The 19,104-nt window shown below is 44.1% G+C and overlaps 2 protein-coding genes and 1 long non-coding RNA gene across 3 annotated transcripts; 1 reads left to right on the forward strand and 2 right to left on the reverse strand.

Moving 5' to 3' along the window:
• Window positions 1-9,291: 9,291 nt before the first annotated feature.
• LOC138364271 (uncharacterized) lies at window positions 9,292-11,205 on the forward strand. Its single transcript, XR_011228388.1, has 2 exons — window positions 9,292-10,767; window positions 11,022-11,205. It is a non-coding gene; the product is annotated as an uncharacterized lncRNA (long non-coding RNA).
• A 379-nt stretch (window positions 11,206-11,584) lies between these two features.
• On the reverse strand, window positions 11,585-12,280 carry LOC123757094 (major royal jelly protein 5-like). The gene has a single exon (XM_045740478.2). The coding sequence runs from the start codon at window positions 12,278-12,280 to the stop codon at window positions 11,585-11,587; it is 696 nt and encodes a 231-aa protein (XP_045596434.2).
• Window positions 12,281-12,968: 688 nt separating this feature from the next.
• Window positions 12,969-13,979, reverse strand: LOC123757093 (protein FAM186A-like). The gene has a single exon (XM_045740476.2). The coding sequence runs from the start codon at window positions 13,977-13,979 to the stop codon at window positions 12,969-12,971; it is 1,011 nt and encodes a 336-aa protein (XP_045596432.2).
• Between the last annotated feature and the right edge of the window lie 5,125 nt (window positions 13,980-19,104).

A 19,104-nucleotide genomic window follows, 5' to 3' on the forward strand; every position in this document is an offset into this window, starting at 1 on the left:
ATTTGAAACTGTGTATGGAGTCTCCATCCACAGCCTAGTGCATTCCATTTGTAAATTTTATTTAATTTTGCCCAGAGGGGCGAGTTTATTGGGCAGCGTCACTCATCTTGTGAGTGGACACACCGTCATAGTGACAGTATTGGGCAGCGCCACTCATCTTGTGAGTGGACATACCACCATAGTGACAGTATTGGGCAGCGCCATTCATCTTGTGAGTGGACATACCGCCATAGCAGCATGTACAACACTCCCCAATAGAAAGAAAACCCGCTGAGTTGTTCATCTTGTCACTTGTACCCAGACACAGCTGGGACTTGCTTAACTGTCTTAGGTGAACAGCTTCTCAAACAAGAAGATTAACATTGTCAACCTTTAAAATCTTACGTTATCTTGCGGGTGCAAAATGGGGTAATCTTTGAAGAACAGTATCAATATTTGAGAAATAGTGTTTTTCTAACTCAAACAACGTGAAGTTTATTATTCTACACATATTTCTAATGTCTGTTAGATGTTCACATTCTCTCAGGAAGTGGTCAAGGCGGTGTCCGTCACTCTCATCACAGATTCTTCAACTACGCTGCTCAACTGTTGTTTCCATCAAAAGTCTCAATGGATATTTGCATCCAAGACGGATTCTTATTATTACTGATTCTCTCCCACGGCCACCTCCTCTTTGACCATAATGATTGGGATTGCCAGCTGCAGCCACATTGTCAAGGACCAGATTCACTGATTAGTTCTTCTATCCTCCTTTCCTGAGTTACCTTGTCGCAATGATATTGCCTGACAATACCTCTAATTTGTAAAACGAGTTTTGGGTAAAAGTATTCAATATGGTCTCCTTCAGCGCCTTCAGCAGCCAGCACATCTGCTCGTTCATTCCCACATATTCCAACATGCGAGGGGATCCACAGAAACTTGATGACTCTTTACTGATTGGTTAGTACTCTCACAGTTCTCTTGATCTCGGCGACTATCGCAAGATTTTCTGCCCGATATTTACTAAGGCTTACGTCCACAGAGATGTGGATGTGGAGTCACTATTTACCAACGTACCTGTGGACGAGACAATCGTGATGATAGCAGACAGAGTGTATCGTGACCCGGCTTACACTCTTCTTGACATGCCAGAAAGCATACTGAGGAAACTACTCCAAGCCTGCACTAAAGAGGCACCCTTCGTGAGCCCAGATTGACACATGTATAAGCAAGTAGATGGGGTCGCCATGGGTTCTCCCCTAGGTGTCCTGTTTGCGAACTTCTACATGGGTACCATCGAGCAGAGGGTCTTAGTCGACATGGACTTGAAACCGGCCATATACTGCAGGTATGTTGACGACATTTTTACACAGGTACCTGATGTCAGACGTCTGCAGCAGCTGAAGGAGGCATTTGAGCAGAATTCTGTGTTGAATTTCACGTACGAGATGGAGAACAATGGAAAGCTTCCCTTTCTGGGTGTAATAGTCATGGAAAGGAGCGGAGGCTTCCATACTGCAGTGTACACCAAAGAAACAAACATAGGAATGTGCCTCAATGCCAATAGTGACTGCCCAGACAGGTACAAGAGGAGTGTTGTCAACGCTTACGTCGACCGTGCTCTAAGCCACAGCTCAGGATGGAAAGAAGTTGATGAAGAACTCTGTAGGGTGTGGCAAGTCCTAGTCAACAATGGCTTCTCTAACGGTTTCGTTGAAGACATCATAAAAAGAAAGGTAAAACGCCATGCAACTTCTGAAGAGTCAACCAACACAACACTTGTACCCCCAATTAGACTATTTTACAGGAACTTCTTTTTGATGGCTCATAAAACGGAGGAAGGCTCCTGAAAGATATTGTTGATAGGAACGTTATCCCTACAAACAAAAATTAAAAAATACAATTGATAATTTATTATAAAACCAAATAAACGGCCAATCTACTCATGAAAAACTCCCCAGACACCAAGCAGAACGCTTTGAAGGAGACCAACGTCGTCGATGCCTTTAAATGCCCACTTGGGGACTGTAAACCCCAAAGAACTCGGTATATAGGCAAGACAACAACGTCTCTTTCTAGGCGACTAACAATGCATAAGCAACAGGGAGCCATCAAGGAACATATAATCTCTTCCCACAACCAGACCATCACCAGAGAAGTCTTAACAAACAACACAGAAATCATCGATAGATACAGCGATAGCAGGCGGCTTGACATCTGCGAGGCACTACACATCAAAAATTCAACACCAGCAATCAACAGCCAATTAATGCACAACTATATTCTACCTACTTCAAGACCCCGAACCAATATAGAAGCAGCAAGAGGAAGTATGGGCCAATAGGCCTTCTGCAGTTACTTCCATTCATATGTTCACTTATCCAATTTATACCCATTGTTTCGTGTTCTGTCTTGTGTTTGTCACCTCACCCAAAACTTTTGTACCATGTCACCTCATCCAATAGAGTATAAGTACGAAGAATTTGTGTAAATTAAGTCTTTGAAAATGTAATACGAATTACGAAACGCGTTCAGGCGGCAGACAATTAAAAAATAATTTTCGGAGAATTGTTATTTTTATTACCACCGACAGTGAAGAAAAACAAAAAATATTGAGAAGATTCGTGTTAGAATTATTAATCTTACCTTTTCGGTCATATTCAACAACATATGTTTACAAGAAAGACTGCTACCAAAATGTATTAATTTATATATATATATATATATATATATATATATATATATATATATATATATATATATATATATATATATATATATATATATATATATATATATTTATATATATATATATATATATATATATATATATATATATATATATATATATATATATATATATATATATATATATATGTCGTACCTAGTAGCCAGAACGCACTTCTCAGCCTACTTTGCAAGGCCCAATTTGCCTAACAAGCCAAGTTTTCATGAAATAATTATTTTTCGACTACCTAACCTACCTAACCTAACCTAACCTAACTTTTTCGGCTACCTAACCTAACCTAACCTGTAGAGATAGGTTAGGTTAGGTTAGGTAGGGTTGGTTAGGTTCGGTCATATATCTACGTTAATTTTAACTCCAATAAAAAAAATTGACCTCATACATAATGAAATGGGTAGCTTTATCATTGCATAAGAAAAAAAATAGAGAAAATATATTAATTCATGAAAACTTGGCTTATTAGGCAAATCGGGCCTTGTATAGTAGGCTGATAAGTGCGTTCTGGCTATTAGGTACGACATATATATATATATATATGTCGTACCTAGTAGCCAGAACTCACTTCTCAGCCTACTATTCAAGGCCCGATTTGCCTAATAAGCCAAGTTTTCCTGAATTAATATATTTACTATAATATTTTTCTCATGAAATGATAAAGCAACCCTTTTCACTATGTATGAGGTCAATTTTTTTTTATTGGAGTTAAAATTAACGTAGATATATGACCGAACCTAACCAACCCTACCTAACCTAACCTAACCTATATATATAGGTAAGGTTAGGTTAGGTAGCCAAAAAAAGCTAGGTTAGGTTAGGTTAGGTAGGTTAGGTAGACGAAAAAACATTAATTCATGAAAACTTGGCTTATTAGGCAAATCGGGCCTTGCATAGTAGGCTGAGAAGTGAGTTCTGGCTACTAGGTACGACATATATATATATATATATATATATATATATATATATATATATATATATGTCGTACCTAGTAGCCAGAACGTACTTCTCGGCCTACTATGCAAGGCCAGATTTGCCTAATAAGCCAAATTTTCCTGAATTAATATATTTTCTCTAAATTTTTTCTTATGAAATGATAAAGCAATCCATTTCATTATGTATGAGGTCAATTTTTTTTATTGGAGTTAAAATTAACGTAGATATGTGACTGAACCTAACCAACCCTACCTAACCTAACCTAACCTATCTTTATAGGTTAGGTTAGGTTAGGTAGCCGAAAAAGTTAGGTTAGGTTAGGTTAGGTAGGTTAGGTAGTCGAAAAACAATTAATTCATGAAAAGTTGGCTTATTAGGCAAATTGGGCCTCGCATAGTAGGCTGAGAAGGGCGTTCTGGCTACTAGGTACGACATATATATATATATATATATATATATATATATATATATATGTCGTACCTAGTAGCCAGAACGCACTTCTCAGCCTACTATGCAAGGCCCGATTTGCCTAATAAGCCAAGTTTTCATGATTTAATATATTTTCTCAAATTTTTTTCTCATGAAATTTTAAAGCTACCTATTTCATTATGTATGAGGTCAATTTTTTTTTATTGGAGTTAAAATTAACGTAGATATATGACTGAACCTAACCAACCCTACCTAACCTAACCTAACCCTATCTTTACAGGTTAGGTTTGGTTAGGTAGCCGAAAAAGTTAGGTTAGGTTAGGTAGGTTAAGTCGTCGAAAAACAATTAGTTCATGAAAACTTGGCTTATTAGGCAAATCGGGCCTTGCATAGTAGGCTGAGAAGTGCGTTCTGGCTACTAAGTACGACATATATATATATATATATGCGAACAAGCCTGAATGGTCCCCAAGACTATATGCGACGGAAAACTCACACCCCAGAAGTGACTCAAACCCATACTGCCAGGAGCAACGCAACTGGTATCTACAGGACGCCTTAATCCACTTGACCAACACGACCGGACAAAAGGAAGTGATAGCCGAAGCTATTTGAACCACTTCCCCGCCAGCACTTGGATGGTAATCTTGGGCATAGCATTTTATCAAATCACCTCATTATTTGGGGCACATGTGAGGAACACAAATGCGAACAAGCCTGAATGGTCCCCAGGACTATATGCGACTGAAAACTCACACCCCAGAAGTGACTCGAACACATACTGCCAGGAGCGACACAACTGGTATCTACAGGACGCCTTAATCCGCTTGACCATCACGACCGGACAAAAGGAAGTGATAGCCGAAGCTATTTGAACCACTTCCCCGCCGGCACTCTGATGGTAATCTTGGGCATAGTATTTTATTAGTTGTTTTCAGTTGCATATATGCCTGGGGACCATTCTGGCTTGTTCGCATTTGTGTTCCTCACGTGTGCCCCAAAGAATGAGGTGATTTGATAAAATACCATGCCCAAGATTACCATTAGAGTGCCGGCGGGCTGATGGGCAAATAGCCTCGGCTACCATCAGCTTTTGTCCGGTCGTGATGGTCGAGTGGATAAGGTGCCCTGTACACCAGTTACATAGTGCTCCTGGCAGTATGGGTTCGAGTCACTTCTGGGGTGTGAGTTTTCAGTTATATATATATATATATATGTCGTACCTAGTAGCCAGAACTCACTTTTTGGCCTACTATTCAAGGCCCGATTTGCCTAATAAGCCAAGTTTTCCTGAATTAATATATTTATTCTAATTTTTTTCTCATGAAATGATAAAGCTACCCATTTCATTATGTATGAGGTCAATTTTTTTTTATTGGAGTTAAAATTAACGTAGATATATGACCGAACCTAACCAACCCTACCTAACCTAACCTAACCTATCTTTATAGGTTAGGTTTGGTTAGGTAGCCGAAAAAGTTAGGTTAGGTTAGGTTAGGTAGGTTAGGTAGTCGAAAAACAATTAATTCATGAAAACTTGGCTTATTAGGCAAATCGGGCCTTGCATAGTAGGCTGAGAAGTGCGTTCTGGCTACTAGGTACGACATATATATATATATATATATATATATATATATATATATATATATATATATATATATATATATATATATATATATATTGTGACGGTAAAGTGTTGGAGTGTTGATGTTTGGCAGTTTCAATAGCAGGGGACAATGCCTCGTCACATTTACAGAAAAAAAAGAGAACTTCTTGCCTGATTGTCTGTGGTAAGGTAATGGGAAAACACACAAAACACAAAATATAAACAATGAAATTTTAATTACTCTAGAAAACAAGATATGAACAAAGACAATCCCTTGGCTTACGTAAAATTCAAAACAAGTCAACAAACAAAACAACATGAATAATTAATGGCTGTAAAATTTACTCTAAAACAAAATAAAGTGCAATACAATAGTGGTAATATAAATCAGGTGCTGAGAATACTGGCTTAAGCTGCCACCTCCCTTAGTACACGACAGCCAGAGCTTTGTCTACTAGAGAGAGATGTCAACTCCAAAGAGCACAGAGATTACCAAAGAGTACTCCAAAGAGGAGTACGGCGTGTGCTGGCCCAGACGTCGACTGCAGGTGCGACGACACACCAGCCAATCAGGAGCAGGCAGGCGGAGAATGGGTAGTTTGCTCGTTGACGGCGGGCGGGAGCCGGTGTGTTTGGTGGTGCAAGGTATGCTTTGCTTCCTGGGCAAAACGTTTGGCGATACTGGTGGACGTATCTTCAATATAGTATCTTGTACTTGAATGACGTGAATTATGTAGGGAAGAGCAGGCTCAATCTCTCTTGAAAGAGATTATCGTCACAAAATATATATATATATATATATATATATATATATATATATATATATATATATATATATATATATATATATATATATATATATATATATATATATATATATATATATATATATATATATATATATATATATATATATATATATATTGGTAGCAGTCTTTCCTGTAGACATATATTATTAAATATGACCGAAAAAGTAAGATTAATAATTCTAACACGAATTTTCTCGATCTTTCTTATGTTTCTTTTCACTGTTGATGGTAATTGAAAAATCAATTCTCCAAAATTCATTTTTATTTCTAGTCTGACGCGACACTTGAGCACGTTTCGTTAAACTTATTACATTTTTAAAGACTTTAGTTTACACACACACAACTGAACTATAACTGAATAGAGCTTAAACATCTTCGATTTTTTATACCTGCATTTGGGTGAGGTGATATGTTACAACAGTTTTGGATGAGGTGAAAACAAACTTTCAACACAAGACAGAACACGAAATAAAGGGTATTGAAGGTAAGAATGGAAGTAATTGCAGAGGACCTATTGGCCCATATTTCTTGATGCTTCTATATTGGAGCGGAGTCTTGAAGTGAGTAGAATATAGTTGTGCATTAATTGGCTGTTGATTGCTGGTGTTGACTTCTTGATGTGTAGTGCCTCGCAGATGCCAAGCCGCCTGCTATCGCTGTATCTATCGATGATTTCTGTGTTGTTTGTTAAGATTTCTCTGGTGATGGTTTGGTTGTGGGAAGAGATTATATGTTCCTTAATGGAGCCCTGTTGCTTATGTATCGTTAAACGCCTGGAAAGAGATGTTGTTGTCTTGCCTATATACTGAGTTTTTTGAGGCTTACAGTCCCCAAGAGGGCATTTGAAGGCATAGACGACGTTGGTCTCTTTTAAAGCGTTCTGCTTTGTGTCTGGAGAGTTTCTCATGAGTAGTTTGGCCGTTTTTTTTTGTTTTATAGTAAATCGTCAGTTGTATCCTCTGATTTTTGTCTGTAGGGATAACGTTTCTATTAACAATATCTTTTAGGACCCTTTCCTCCGTTTTATGAGCTGTGGAAAAGAAGTTCCTGTAAAATAGTCTAATAGGGGGTATAGGTGTTGTGTTAGTTGTCTCTTCAGAGGTTGCATTGCGTTTCACTTTCCTTCTTATGATGTCTTCCACGAAACCATTGGAGAAGCCGTTGTTGACTAGGACCTGCCTTACCCTACAGAGTTCTTCGTCGACTTGCTTCCATCCTGAGCTGTGGCTGCGAGCACGGTCGACATAAGCGTTAACAACACTCCTCTTGTACCTGTCTGCGCAGTCACTGTTGACATTTAGGCACATTCCTATGTTTGTTTCCTTAGTGTAGACTGCAGTGTGGAAACCTCCACTCCTTTCCATGACTGTTACATCTAGAAAGGGTAGCTTCCCATCCTTCTCCATCTCGTAAGTGAAACGCAACACAGAATTCTGCTCAAATGTCTCCTTCAGCTCCTGCAGATGTCTGACATCAGGTACCTGTGTAAAAATGTCGTCAACATACCTGCAGTATATGGCCGGTTTCAAGTTCATGTCGACTAAGACTTTTTGCTCGATGGTACCCATGTAGAAGTTCGCAAACAGGACACATAGGGGAGAACCCATGGCGACCCCATCTACTTGCTTATGCATGTGCCCATCTGGGCTCAAGAAGGGTGCCTCTTTAGTACAAGCTTGGAGTAGTTTCCTTAGAATGTTTTCTGGTATGTCAAGAGGAGTACAGGCCGGATCACGATACACTCTGTCCGCTATCATCCCGATTGTTTCATCCACAGGTACGTTGGTAAACAGTGATTCTACGTCCAACGAGGCTCTTTTCCCTGTGGCCCGTGTTCCCCGCAGTAAGTCAACAAATTCCTTTGGAGACTTCAGGCTGAAGGCGCAAGGGACATAAGGAGTCAGGATGCCGTTGAGTCGTTTCGCCAGTCTGTACGTGGGTGTGGGTATCTGGCTGATGATTAGCCGAAGTGGGTTTCATCTGCCAGATGAAATTATCTGGCTGATGAAATTATCTGGCTGATGAAATTATCTGGCTGACATTTCATCTATTATAGATGAAATGTTATTATCACATCGTGGATAATAACATTTCATTCACTTTGGACCAGCAGAGCCTAGAACCACAGACAATGTAAACCATTCATCCATCTTTCATCTGTCACAGCTAGTCATTCATCTATCTATTGTTATGGGGCCCAGACGGCTGAGTGGACAGCGCTCGAGGTTCATAGTCCTTAGGGTCCGGGTTCGATCTCCGGCGCATACGGAAACAAATGGGGAGAGTTTATTTCCCCCCTAATACCCCTGTTCACCTAGCAGTAAATAGGTACCTGGGAGTTAGACAGCTGCTACGGGCTGCTTCCTGGGTGTGTGTGAAAATTAGAATTAAGGACTTGCGGGCAACGCTACGCGTGCTTGTGGCTGTACAAAAATGTAACATTTCTTGTATATATAAAAAAATAATAAATAGAAATATTCATCTATGTCACCAGTTACTTTTCGTTTATGTAGGGATGGTAAATATAATAATCCTTCTTAATACATTTTCATAATAGAGGTTTCTCAGTCCTGGGATTTCTTCATCATCCTCTGTTCGTACTCAAGTAGATTTTATATCCGTCATATTTTATAGACATCAAAACTGAACTCCATAATACAAATAACCATCATTATGGCGGCTTATTTTCTAACACGTGCTACGAACTCACAGTTGGAATTTGTGTTTATTTAAAAAAAAATCATAGTGACAGTTAAAAAAAAAAAATGAATCTTAGGGTTAACGATATGAAGAACATTGGGGGAAGAGGAGTCGGGTGCTGGGTTTCCCGCGCGGTGGGGGAAGTGGACTCGAGGGCTCTATAAGCAGTCGGGTCGACGGCAGTAAACACGACAGTAGTCTGCGCCTGACTGTGGTCGTGGGTGGGTCGTCCACTCTCTCCATTACTCTTAGTCTATGTCGAGACTGAGAAACGTTAGCATTGCTAATGTACTTTGTAACGACCCGTTTGCGAATTTAAACGTGATGTTAAATTTGTTACTCAAGGGTGTTCCATTTTGAAACCTACGATCTCGCTTCCTTTTGCTGAATTGAAGACTTTGAATCCGTGGATTCCAAGGATTCCACGGACTCCAATGCGTCCACGGACTCCAAGGGGTTCACGGACTCCAAGAAGTCCCAAAGGGTCCATGGACACCAAGAGGTCCACGGACTTCAAGGGGTTCACGTACTCCAAGGGGTCCTCGTACTCCAAGGCGTCCACGGACTCCAAGGCGTCCACGAACTCCAAGGAGTCCCAAGGGGTCCATGGACACCAAGAGGTTCACGGACTCCAAGGGGTTCACGTACTCCAAAGGGTCGACGGACTCCAAGGGGTCCTCGTACTCCAAGGCGTCCACGGACTCCAAGGCGTCCACTGACTCCAAGGCGTCCATGGAGGCCTAGGGTGTTGGAAATTATCCAACACTAATACATCATTTTTGTATAATAATACATTATAATTGTATTGACCCACAGTAATTACTAAGTTTACTAATTCGTAGAATTAATCCCATTAATGTTTCTATTGCGACGCAATATTTTACCACCACCTTCCCAGAGTCTCCAGGAGGCTGGCAGGTGGCAGCAAGTTGAAACATGAAATTCTCTCCACATTTAGTTGAATCTAAACCGAGTCCAGTTAATTACTTTCTTTTACTAAGGATAATCGTTTATTTAGTTGTTTTATTTATATAGTATATTACTGCTTACTGAACTCGCTTATTTAGGTTAATTAACAACTCCAGTGGAAAATATTGCATTGTAAAACAATTCTAGGTAATATTCCTTTCGTTCATTTTATGCAGTCTTAATAAGCTAACTTGCGTTATGGAAAATATATTGGTACCTTAATACTTTCATCAGTGACATAAATACCTGTCACTATTTCCTACTTCCCTAATTAATTATAAGTAAGTGAAATACTTTAGGCTCGAGATTACTTTAAGCATTCTGCGCATGCGTATCCCAGCCAGGGAGGAAGGAGACGCCATATTAGCAGCGTGCAAGAGAGAGAGAGAAACGTCATTGCAAGGAACTTGCGTAGTGTCATTTAATTTGCTCCCACAATCCTGAGAGCGGTGCCACGTTATTTGGGCACACAACGGCAGTGTCTAGGAACTACTTAATTCGCCAGCCTTTAATTGAGGTGTGAGCAAGAGTACTGCAGGACGGAGGACTGGAATCGTTCCCTCCATCAACGGTCACTTGACCCGTCAACTATAATTTTGGTATTTGTTTTACTGTGTCCACATTTAACATTTAGACTAGTTGTCGTTAGGCCATTTATTTACAACAAAAATCCAGTACGTTCACTCTCTAGCCATATTCCCTAATTTTATTTAGGAATTTATATCCATTAATTTTTGTAGAAGAATTCTGCAGTGTCAGAGATATCGTTTCATATATTAGGAAGAATTCCTTATTATTAGATATGTCTGTAATTAGTTACGTAGAAAATTTCAGCAATGTAATTGCCTTCCAGGTCCCGGGTGCACGTCAGGCGAGGAGCTAGGCTATCCCACGACCTCCTTCACCTGCAACAATTTCCCCGACGCGACACGTCGTCAGTGGAGTGTGACAACCGATTTCACATTTCTTATTTTACAGCTAAGCTCTTAATGTTGTCTGTAGATAAATAACCCTATAGTATATTAATGAGCTACTGAGATCGATTTTACTGACCCTTTGATTTATCATATACTATTTATATTACTGTAGTATATTGAGGTGCATTATCGCTAATTATTATCCTAGAATAATAATTAGAGGTAGTAAATATTTCATTTACAATCATTTGACTTACTCTGGCGAAGAACCAGCGCCAGAATAATGCTCGGGGATATATTAATATTCTGACGTGTAACCCCCCATTTTGGGTGAGTTAATTTGACTCATAATACAGTCCCTTTAATATTCAATATGTTCTTAATTAAGAACATCCATAGGACTCATGATTTACACCAGTCATGTTTTCCCACAAAGTCACTTCCCCAAGGCGTCCACGGACACCAAGGCGTCCACGGACACCACGGCGTCCACGGACACCTAGGCGTCCATGGACACCAAGGCGTCCACGGACACCAAGGCGTCCACGGACTCCAAGGCGTCCACGGACTCCAAGGCGTCCACGGACTCCAAGGCGTCCATGGACACCAAGGCGTCCATGGACTCCAAGGCGTCCATGGACACCAAGGCGTCCACGGACTCCAAGGTGTCCACGGACTCCATGGCGTCCATGGACTCCAAGGCATCAACGGACTCCAAGGCGTCCACGGACTCCATGGCGTCCACGGGCTCCAAGGCGTCCATGAACTCCAAGGTGTCCACGGACTCCATGGCGTCCACGGACTCCATGGCGTCCACGGGCTCCAAGGCGTCCATGAACTCCAAGGCGTGCACCGACTCCAAGGCGTCCACGGACTCCAAGGCGTCCACGGACACCAAGGCGTCCATGGACTCCAAGGCGTCCACGGACTCCAAGGTGTCCACGGACTCCATGGCGTCCATGGACTCCAAGGCGTCCACGGACTCCAAGGTGTCCATGGACTCCATCTCGTCCACGGGCTCCAAGGCGTCCATGAACTCCAAGGCGTCCACGGACTCCAAGGCGTCCACGGACTCCAAGGCGTCCACGGACTCCAAGGTGTCCACGGACTTCATGGCGTCCATGGACTCCAAGGCATCAACGGACTCCAAGGCGTCCACGGACTCCATGGCGTCCACGGACTCCAAGGTGTCCATGGACTCCAGCCACAGTTAAGAACGTGGTTGATGGGGTTCCACAGGTGAGAACGTGGTTGATGAGGGTCCACAGGTGAGGACGTGGTTGATGGGGGTCCACAGGTGAGGACGTAGTTGACGGGGGTCCACAGGTGAGAACGTGGTTGATGAGGGTCCACAGGTGAGAACGTGGTTGATGAGGGTCCACAGGTGAGGATGTGGTTGATGGGGGTCCACAGGTGAGGACGTAGTTGACGGGGGTCCACAGGTGAGAACGTGGTTGATGGGGTCCACAGGTGAGGACGTGGTTGATGGGGGTCCACAGGTGAGGACGTAGTTGATGGGGGTCCACAGGTGAGAACGTGGTTGATGGGGGTCCACAGGTGAGAACGTGGTTGATGGGGGTCCACAGGTGAGAACGTGGTTGATGGGGGTCCACAGGTGAGAACGTGGTTGATGGGGGTCCACAGGTGAGAACGTGGTTGATGGGGGTCCACAGGTGAGGACGTGGTTGATGGGGGTCCACAGGTGAGGACGAAGTTGATGGGGGTCCACAGGTGAGGACGTAGTTGACGGGGGTCCACAGGTGAGGACGTGGTTGGAAAATTGGTAATGAGAAGCAATTTACGTCGGCACTATAATTTGAGAGGACAAGACTGTGAATGTGATGGTGCTGCCCCGGCACCAGGCTCCACGACCTCCCCACACATTACCAGGACTTGGTACTGGGGCCAGGGCTTGGTACTGGCCCCAGGGCTTGGTACTGGGTCCAGGGCTTGGTACTAGGCCAGGGCTTGGTACTGGCCCCAGGGCTTGGTACTGGGTCCAGGGCTTGGTACTGGGCCCAGGGCTTGGTACTGGGGCTAGGGCTTGGTACTGGCCCCAGGGCTTGGTACTGGGTCCAGGGCTTGGTACTGGGCCAGGGCTTAGTACTGGCCCCAGGGCTTGGTACTGGGGCCAGAGCTTGGTACTGGGCCAGGGCTTGGTACTGGGCCAGGGCTTGGTACTGGGGCCAGGGCTTGGTACTGGGGCCAGGGCTTGGTACTAGGCCAGGGCTTGGTACTGGCCCCAGGGCTTGGTACTGGGGCCAGGGCTTGGTACTGGGCCAGGGCTTGGTACTGGGGCCAGGGCTTGGTATTGGCCCCAGGGCTTGGTACTGGGGCCAGGGCTTGGTACTGGGCCAGGGCTTGGTACTGGCCTCAGGGCTTGGTACTGGGGCTAGGGCTTGGTACTGGGGCCAGGGCTTGGTACTGGGGCCAGGGCTTGGTACTGGGCCAGAGCTTGGTACTGGGGCCAGGGCTTGGTACTGGGCCCAGGGCTTAGTACTGGGCCAGGGCTTGGTACTGGGCCAGGGCTTGGTACTGGGGCCAGGGCTTGGTACTGGGCCCAGGGCTTGGTACTGGGCCCAGGGCTTGGTACTGGGGCCGGGGCTTGGTACTGGGCCCAGGGCTTGGTACTGGGCCCAAGGCTTGGTACTGGGCCAGGGCTTGGTACTGGGCCCAGGGCTTGGTACTGGGCCCAGGGCTTGGTACTGGGGCCAGGGCTTGGTACTGGTGCCAGGGCTTGGTACTGGGCCCAGGGCTTGGTACTGGGCCCAAGGCTTGGTACTGGGCCAGGGCTTGGTACTGGGGCCAGGGCTTGGTACTGGGCCCAGGACTTGGTACTGGGCCCAAGGCTTGGTACTGGGCCCAGGACTTGGTACTGGGCCCGGGGCTAACATCTCTTTGTCAAGGGAAAGTGAACATGAACCAATAGAAACAGAAACGTATGATATATGACTTGGTCGTCATGAAAATGAACTATAAACTGTTTTTCACCTTTATGATAAAAAAACTCAAATCTAAAGTTTTTTTGGGGAAAGTTGAATCTAATATATCACAACTTTCTAAATTTATTTATCTTGATGAAAAGTGACAACTTTGAAAAAATAATTAAGAACTAAATGCAAATAAAAATGTTGATGAAGTTAGAGACACACTTGGTGAAGCAGGAGAAGGATCTGGAGGTGGGCAGAGACAGTGCCTCCAGCAGCTGGCAGACCCTTACTCACCTCTTCTTGACTGTGGTCAAACATCTTGAAGAACACTTGAAGGCAAACATCTCAACATATCTTGTCACTTCTGAAGGTTAGGGATCTTCACACCAGTCTCCCAGGTAAGACTATATATATATATATATATATATATATATATATATATATATATATATATATATATATATATATATATATATATATATATATATATATATATATAATAATTAGGATACCACCTCTGGTGCAATTGCAGGGACCCATAGGCTCAGAGAAGAAAATAAAGAGTTTTCAGAGAAGTCCTTGTGGATTCTCACTGAACACTTTAATATTTTCTTCTCCTACCACCCACATTCTTTTTTTTTTCTTAATTTTCTTTTCGTTTATTACACAGCTACAGTTTACAAAACACACACACACACACACACACACACACACACACACACACACACACACACACACACACACACACACACACACACACACACACACACACACACACACACACACACACACACACACACACACACACACACACACACACACACACACACACACACACACACACACACACACACACACACACACACACACACACACACACACACACACACACACACACACACACACACACACACACACACACACACACACACACACACACACACACACACACACACACACACACACACACACACACACACACACACACACACACACACACACACACACACACACACACACACACACACACACACACACACACACACACACACACACACACACACACACACACACACACACACACACACACACACACACACACACACACACACACACACACACACACACACACACACACACACACACACACACACACACACACACACACACACACACACACACACACACACACACACACACACACACACACACACACACACACACACACACACACACACACACACACACACACACACACACACACACACACACACACACACACACACACACACACACACACACACACACACACACACACACACACACACACACACACACACACACACACACACACACACACACCTATAACAATCACTGTTCAAAGACCTCATGCAGCTGTTCGGAGGTGGGGTGCGTGCCCAGGATACAGCACGCATTTCCTCTCTGGTTCGCGACACTGAGGCGCTGGAACTGGAAACTGGCCGCTCGTGAGTCTTTAGTTTTCCTAATGAGTTCCTCGCTCACCTCCTTCAGGAACTTAGGTGAATATTAACCCCGGGCGCCCCCGGGTGTCAGAGCCTATCGGCACGAACATAAACAACGAACAATGTTCTAGGTCCCTGTACTTGTTAGTTTTCCGAGTCTTCCTGAAGGTGGCCGCCCCGCCTCCCTCAACTGTACTGTCAGGTATATATGTATCAGCCACACGTATATCTTCCTTTATATCCTATTTCTATCAATACAATGAAATGTTTTCTGATCTGTTTGTAGTAAACACGCATATAAATATGTTAGGATGAATAAACACAAAAGATGAGTTAGGATGAGTCAAAAACAAACGTTCTGACACAAATTGTGTTCCAAACAGCAGGAAATAGGTTGAAGGATTTGTTTTCTTGGTCAAGTACTGAAGCGCGCGCGCGCCTGGCCCTGGGTCAGGGGTCCAGCTCAAGTTGATCTCTTAAAGGTCAACACGGCTAAAAATATCGCTTCGTTTTTTTTGTTATTTGTTTTTTTTTCACTAGAAATATTGAGTGAGGCCTTGATCTGACCCGACCAAGATCACCTGGCCGACGGCCGTCAGTACTCTGTGTACCTACACTTGCACTCTACCTCTGTGTACCAACACTCACACTCTACCTCTCTGTGTACCAACACTCACACACTACCTCTCTGTGTACCAACACTCACACACTACCTCTCTGTGTACCAACACTCACACACTACCTCTGTGTACCAACACTCACATACTACCTCTGTGTACCAACACTCACACACTACCTCTGTGAACCAACACTCACACACTACCTCTCTGTGTACCAACACTCACACACTACCTCTGTGTACCAACACTCACACTCTACCTCTCTGTGTACCAACACTCACACACTACCTCTGTGTACCAACACTCACACTCTACCTCTCTGTGTACCAACACTCACACACTACCTCTCTGTGTACCAACACTTACACTCTACCTCTCTGTGTACCAACACTCACACACTACCTCTCTGTGTACCAACACTCCCACACTACCTCTCTGAGTACCAACACTCACACACTACCTCTCTGTGTACCAACACTCACACACTACCTCTCTGTGTACCAACACTCCCACACTACCTCTCTGTGTACCAACACTCACACACTACCTCTCTGTGTACCAACACTCACACACTACCTCTCTGTGTACCAACACTCACACACTACCTCTCTGTGTACCAACACTCACACACTACCTCTCTGTGTACCAACACTCACACACTACCTCTCTGTGTACCAACACTCACACACTACCTCTCTGTGTACCAACACTCACACACTACCTCTCTGTGTACCAACACCCACACACTACCTCTCTGTGTACCAACACTCACACACTACCTCTCTGTGTACCAACACTCACACACTATCTCTCTGTGTACCAACACTCACACTCTACCTCTCTGTGTACCAACACTCACACACTACCTCTCTGTGTACCTACACTCACACACTACCTCTCTGTGTACCAACACCCACACACTACCTCTCTGTGTACCAACACTCACACACTACCTCTCTGTGTACCAACACTCACACACTACCTCTCTGTGTACCAACACTCACACACTACCTCTCTGTGTACCAACACTCACACACTACCTCTCTGTGTACGAACACTCACACACTACCTCTCTGTGTACCAACAATTACACTCTACCTCTCTGTGTACCAACACTCACACACTACCTCTCTGTGTACCAACACTTACACTCTACCTCTCTGTGTACCAACACTCACACACTACCTCTCTGTGTACCAACACTCACACACTACCTCTCTGTGTACGAACACTCACACACTACCTCTCTGTGTACCAACACTCACACTCTACCTCTCTGTGTACCAACACTCACACACTACCTCTCTGTGTACCAACACTTACACTCTACCTCTCTGTGTACCAACACTCACACACTACCTCTCTGTGTACCAACACTTACACTCTACCTCTCTGTGTACCAACACTCACACTCTACCTCTCTGTGTACCAACACTCACACTCTACCTCTCTGTGTACCAACACTCACACACTACCTCTCTGTGTACCAACACTCACACACTACCTCTCTGTGTACCAACACTCACACACTACCTCTCTGTGTACCAACACTCACACACTACCTCTCTGTGTACCAACACTCACACTCTACCTCTCTGTGTACCAACACTCACACACTACCTCTCTGTGTACCAACACTCACACACTACCTCTCTGTGTACCAACACTCACACACTACCTCTCTGTGTACCAACACTCACACACTACCTCTCTGTGTACCAACACTCACACACTACCTCTCTGTGTACCAACACTCACACTCTACCTCTCTGTGTACCAACACTCACACACTACCTCTCTGTGTACCAACACTCACACACTACCTCTCTGTGTACCAACACTCACACACTACCTCTCTGTGTACCAACACTCACACACTACCTCTCTGTGTACCAACACTCACACACTACCTCTCTGTGTACCAACACTCACACACTACCTCTCTGTGTACCAACGCTCACACACTACCTCTCTGTGTACCAACACTCACACACTACCTCTCTGTGTACCAACACTCACACTCTACCTCTCTGTGTACCAACACTCACACACTACCTCTCTGTGTACCAACACTCACACTCTACCTCTCTGTGTACCAACACTCACACTCTACCTCTCTGTGTACCAACACTCACACACTACCTCTCTGTGTACCAACACTCACACTCTACCTCTCTGTGTACCAACACTCACGTACAACGGTGCGTTGCAGTGTAGCCACAGAACGATGGCTAATAACTCTTTTACAATTGTACTGTGGTGTTGTTGGCGAGGCTTCAGCTCGTAGGTGTTGTCAGTGACAGGTGGAACCTCTCGCTGGTGCATCAAGACTCCACCAGTGCCGGTGCTGCTGGCGTCATTGTTAAGGGTGAAGGGTTGTTTCACATCTGGGGAGGCGAGAATGGGTTTAGTACAGAACAAGATTTTCAATTAATCGAAGGCAATAGATTGGGTCGTGGTCGAAATGAATTTCCTCTTTGGGTTGGTGAGGATGATTAAAGAGGTTCCAACATTGCTAAAGGTCTTGGTCTTAGGTCTTAGCATCCAACTATCTTCTACAGTTGGATGTTAATCCTAGAAATCTTATAAGTTGTTTAGGAGATGCTTGCTGTGGATTCTGCTGGATGGCTTCAAGGTGTAAATATAAAGGTTCTATAGTTCCACTGCCAATGACATGACCGAGACAGCGCACTTTACCTTTGACAAAGGTGGACTTGCCTAAATTAATGGCGAGACGAGCCTGGAGCAGTTTGTAGGATAGTTGTCGCAGCCGGAGTGTGTGATCTCCTCAGGTGTTTGTGGCAGCCGGAGTGTGTGATCTCCTCAGGTGTTTGTCGCAGCCGGAGTGTGTGATCTCCTCAGGTGTTTGTCGCAGCCGGAGTGTGTGATCTCCTCAGGTGTTTGTGGCAGCCGGAGTGTGTGATCTCCTCAGGTGTTTGTCGCAGCCGGAGTGTGGGATCTCCTCAGGTGTTTGTCGCAGCCGGA

Source organism: Procambarus clarkii, chromosome 13 (assembly GCF_040958095.1).
Source record: "Procambarus clarkii isolate CNS0578487 chromosome 13, FALCON_Pclarkii_2.0, whole genome shotgun sequence".
In the NCBI taxonomy this organism is placed as follows: domain Eukaryota; kingdom Metazoa; phylum Arthropoda; class Malacostraca; order Decapoda; family Cambaridae; genus Procambarus; species Procambarus clarkii.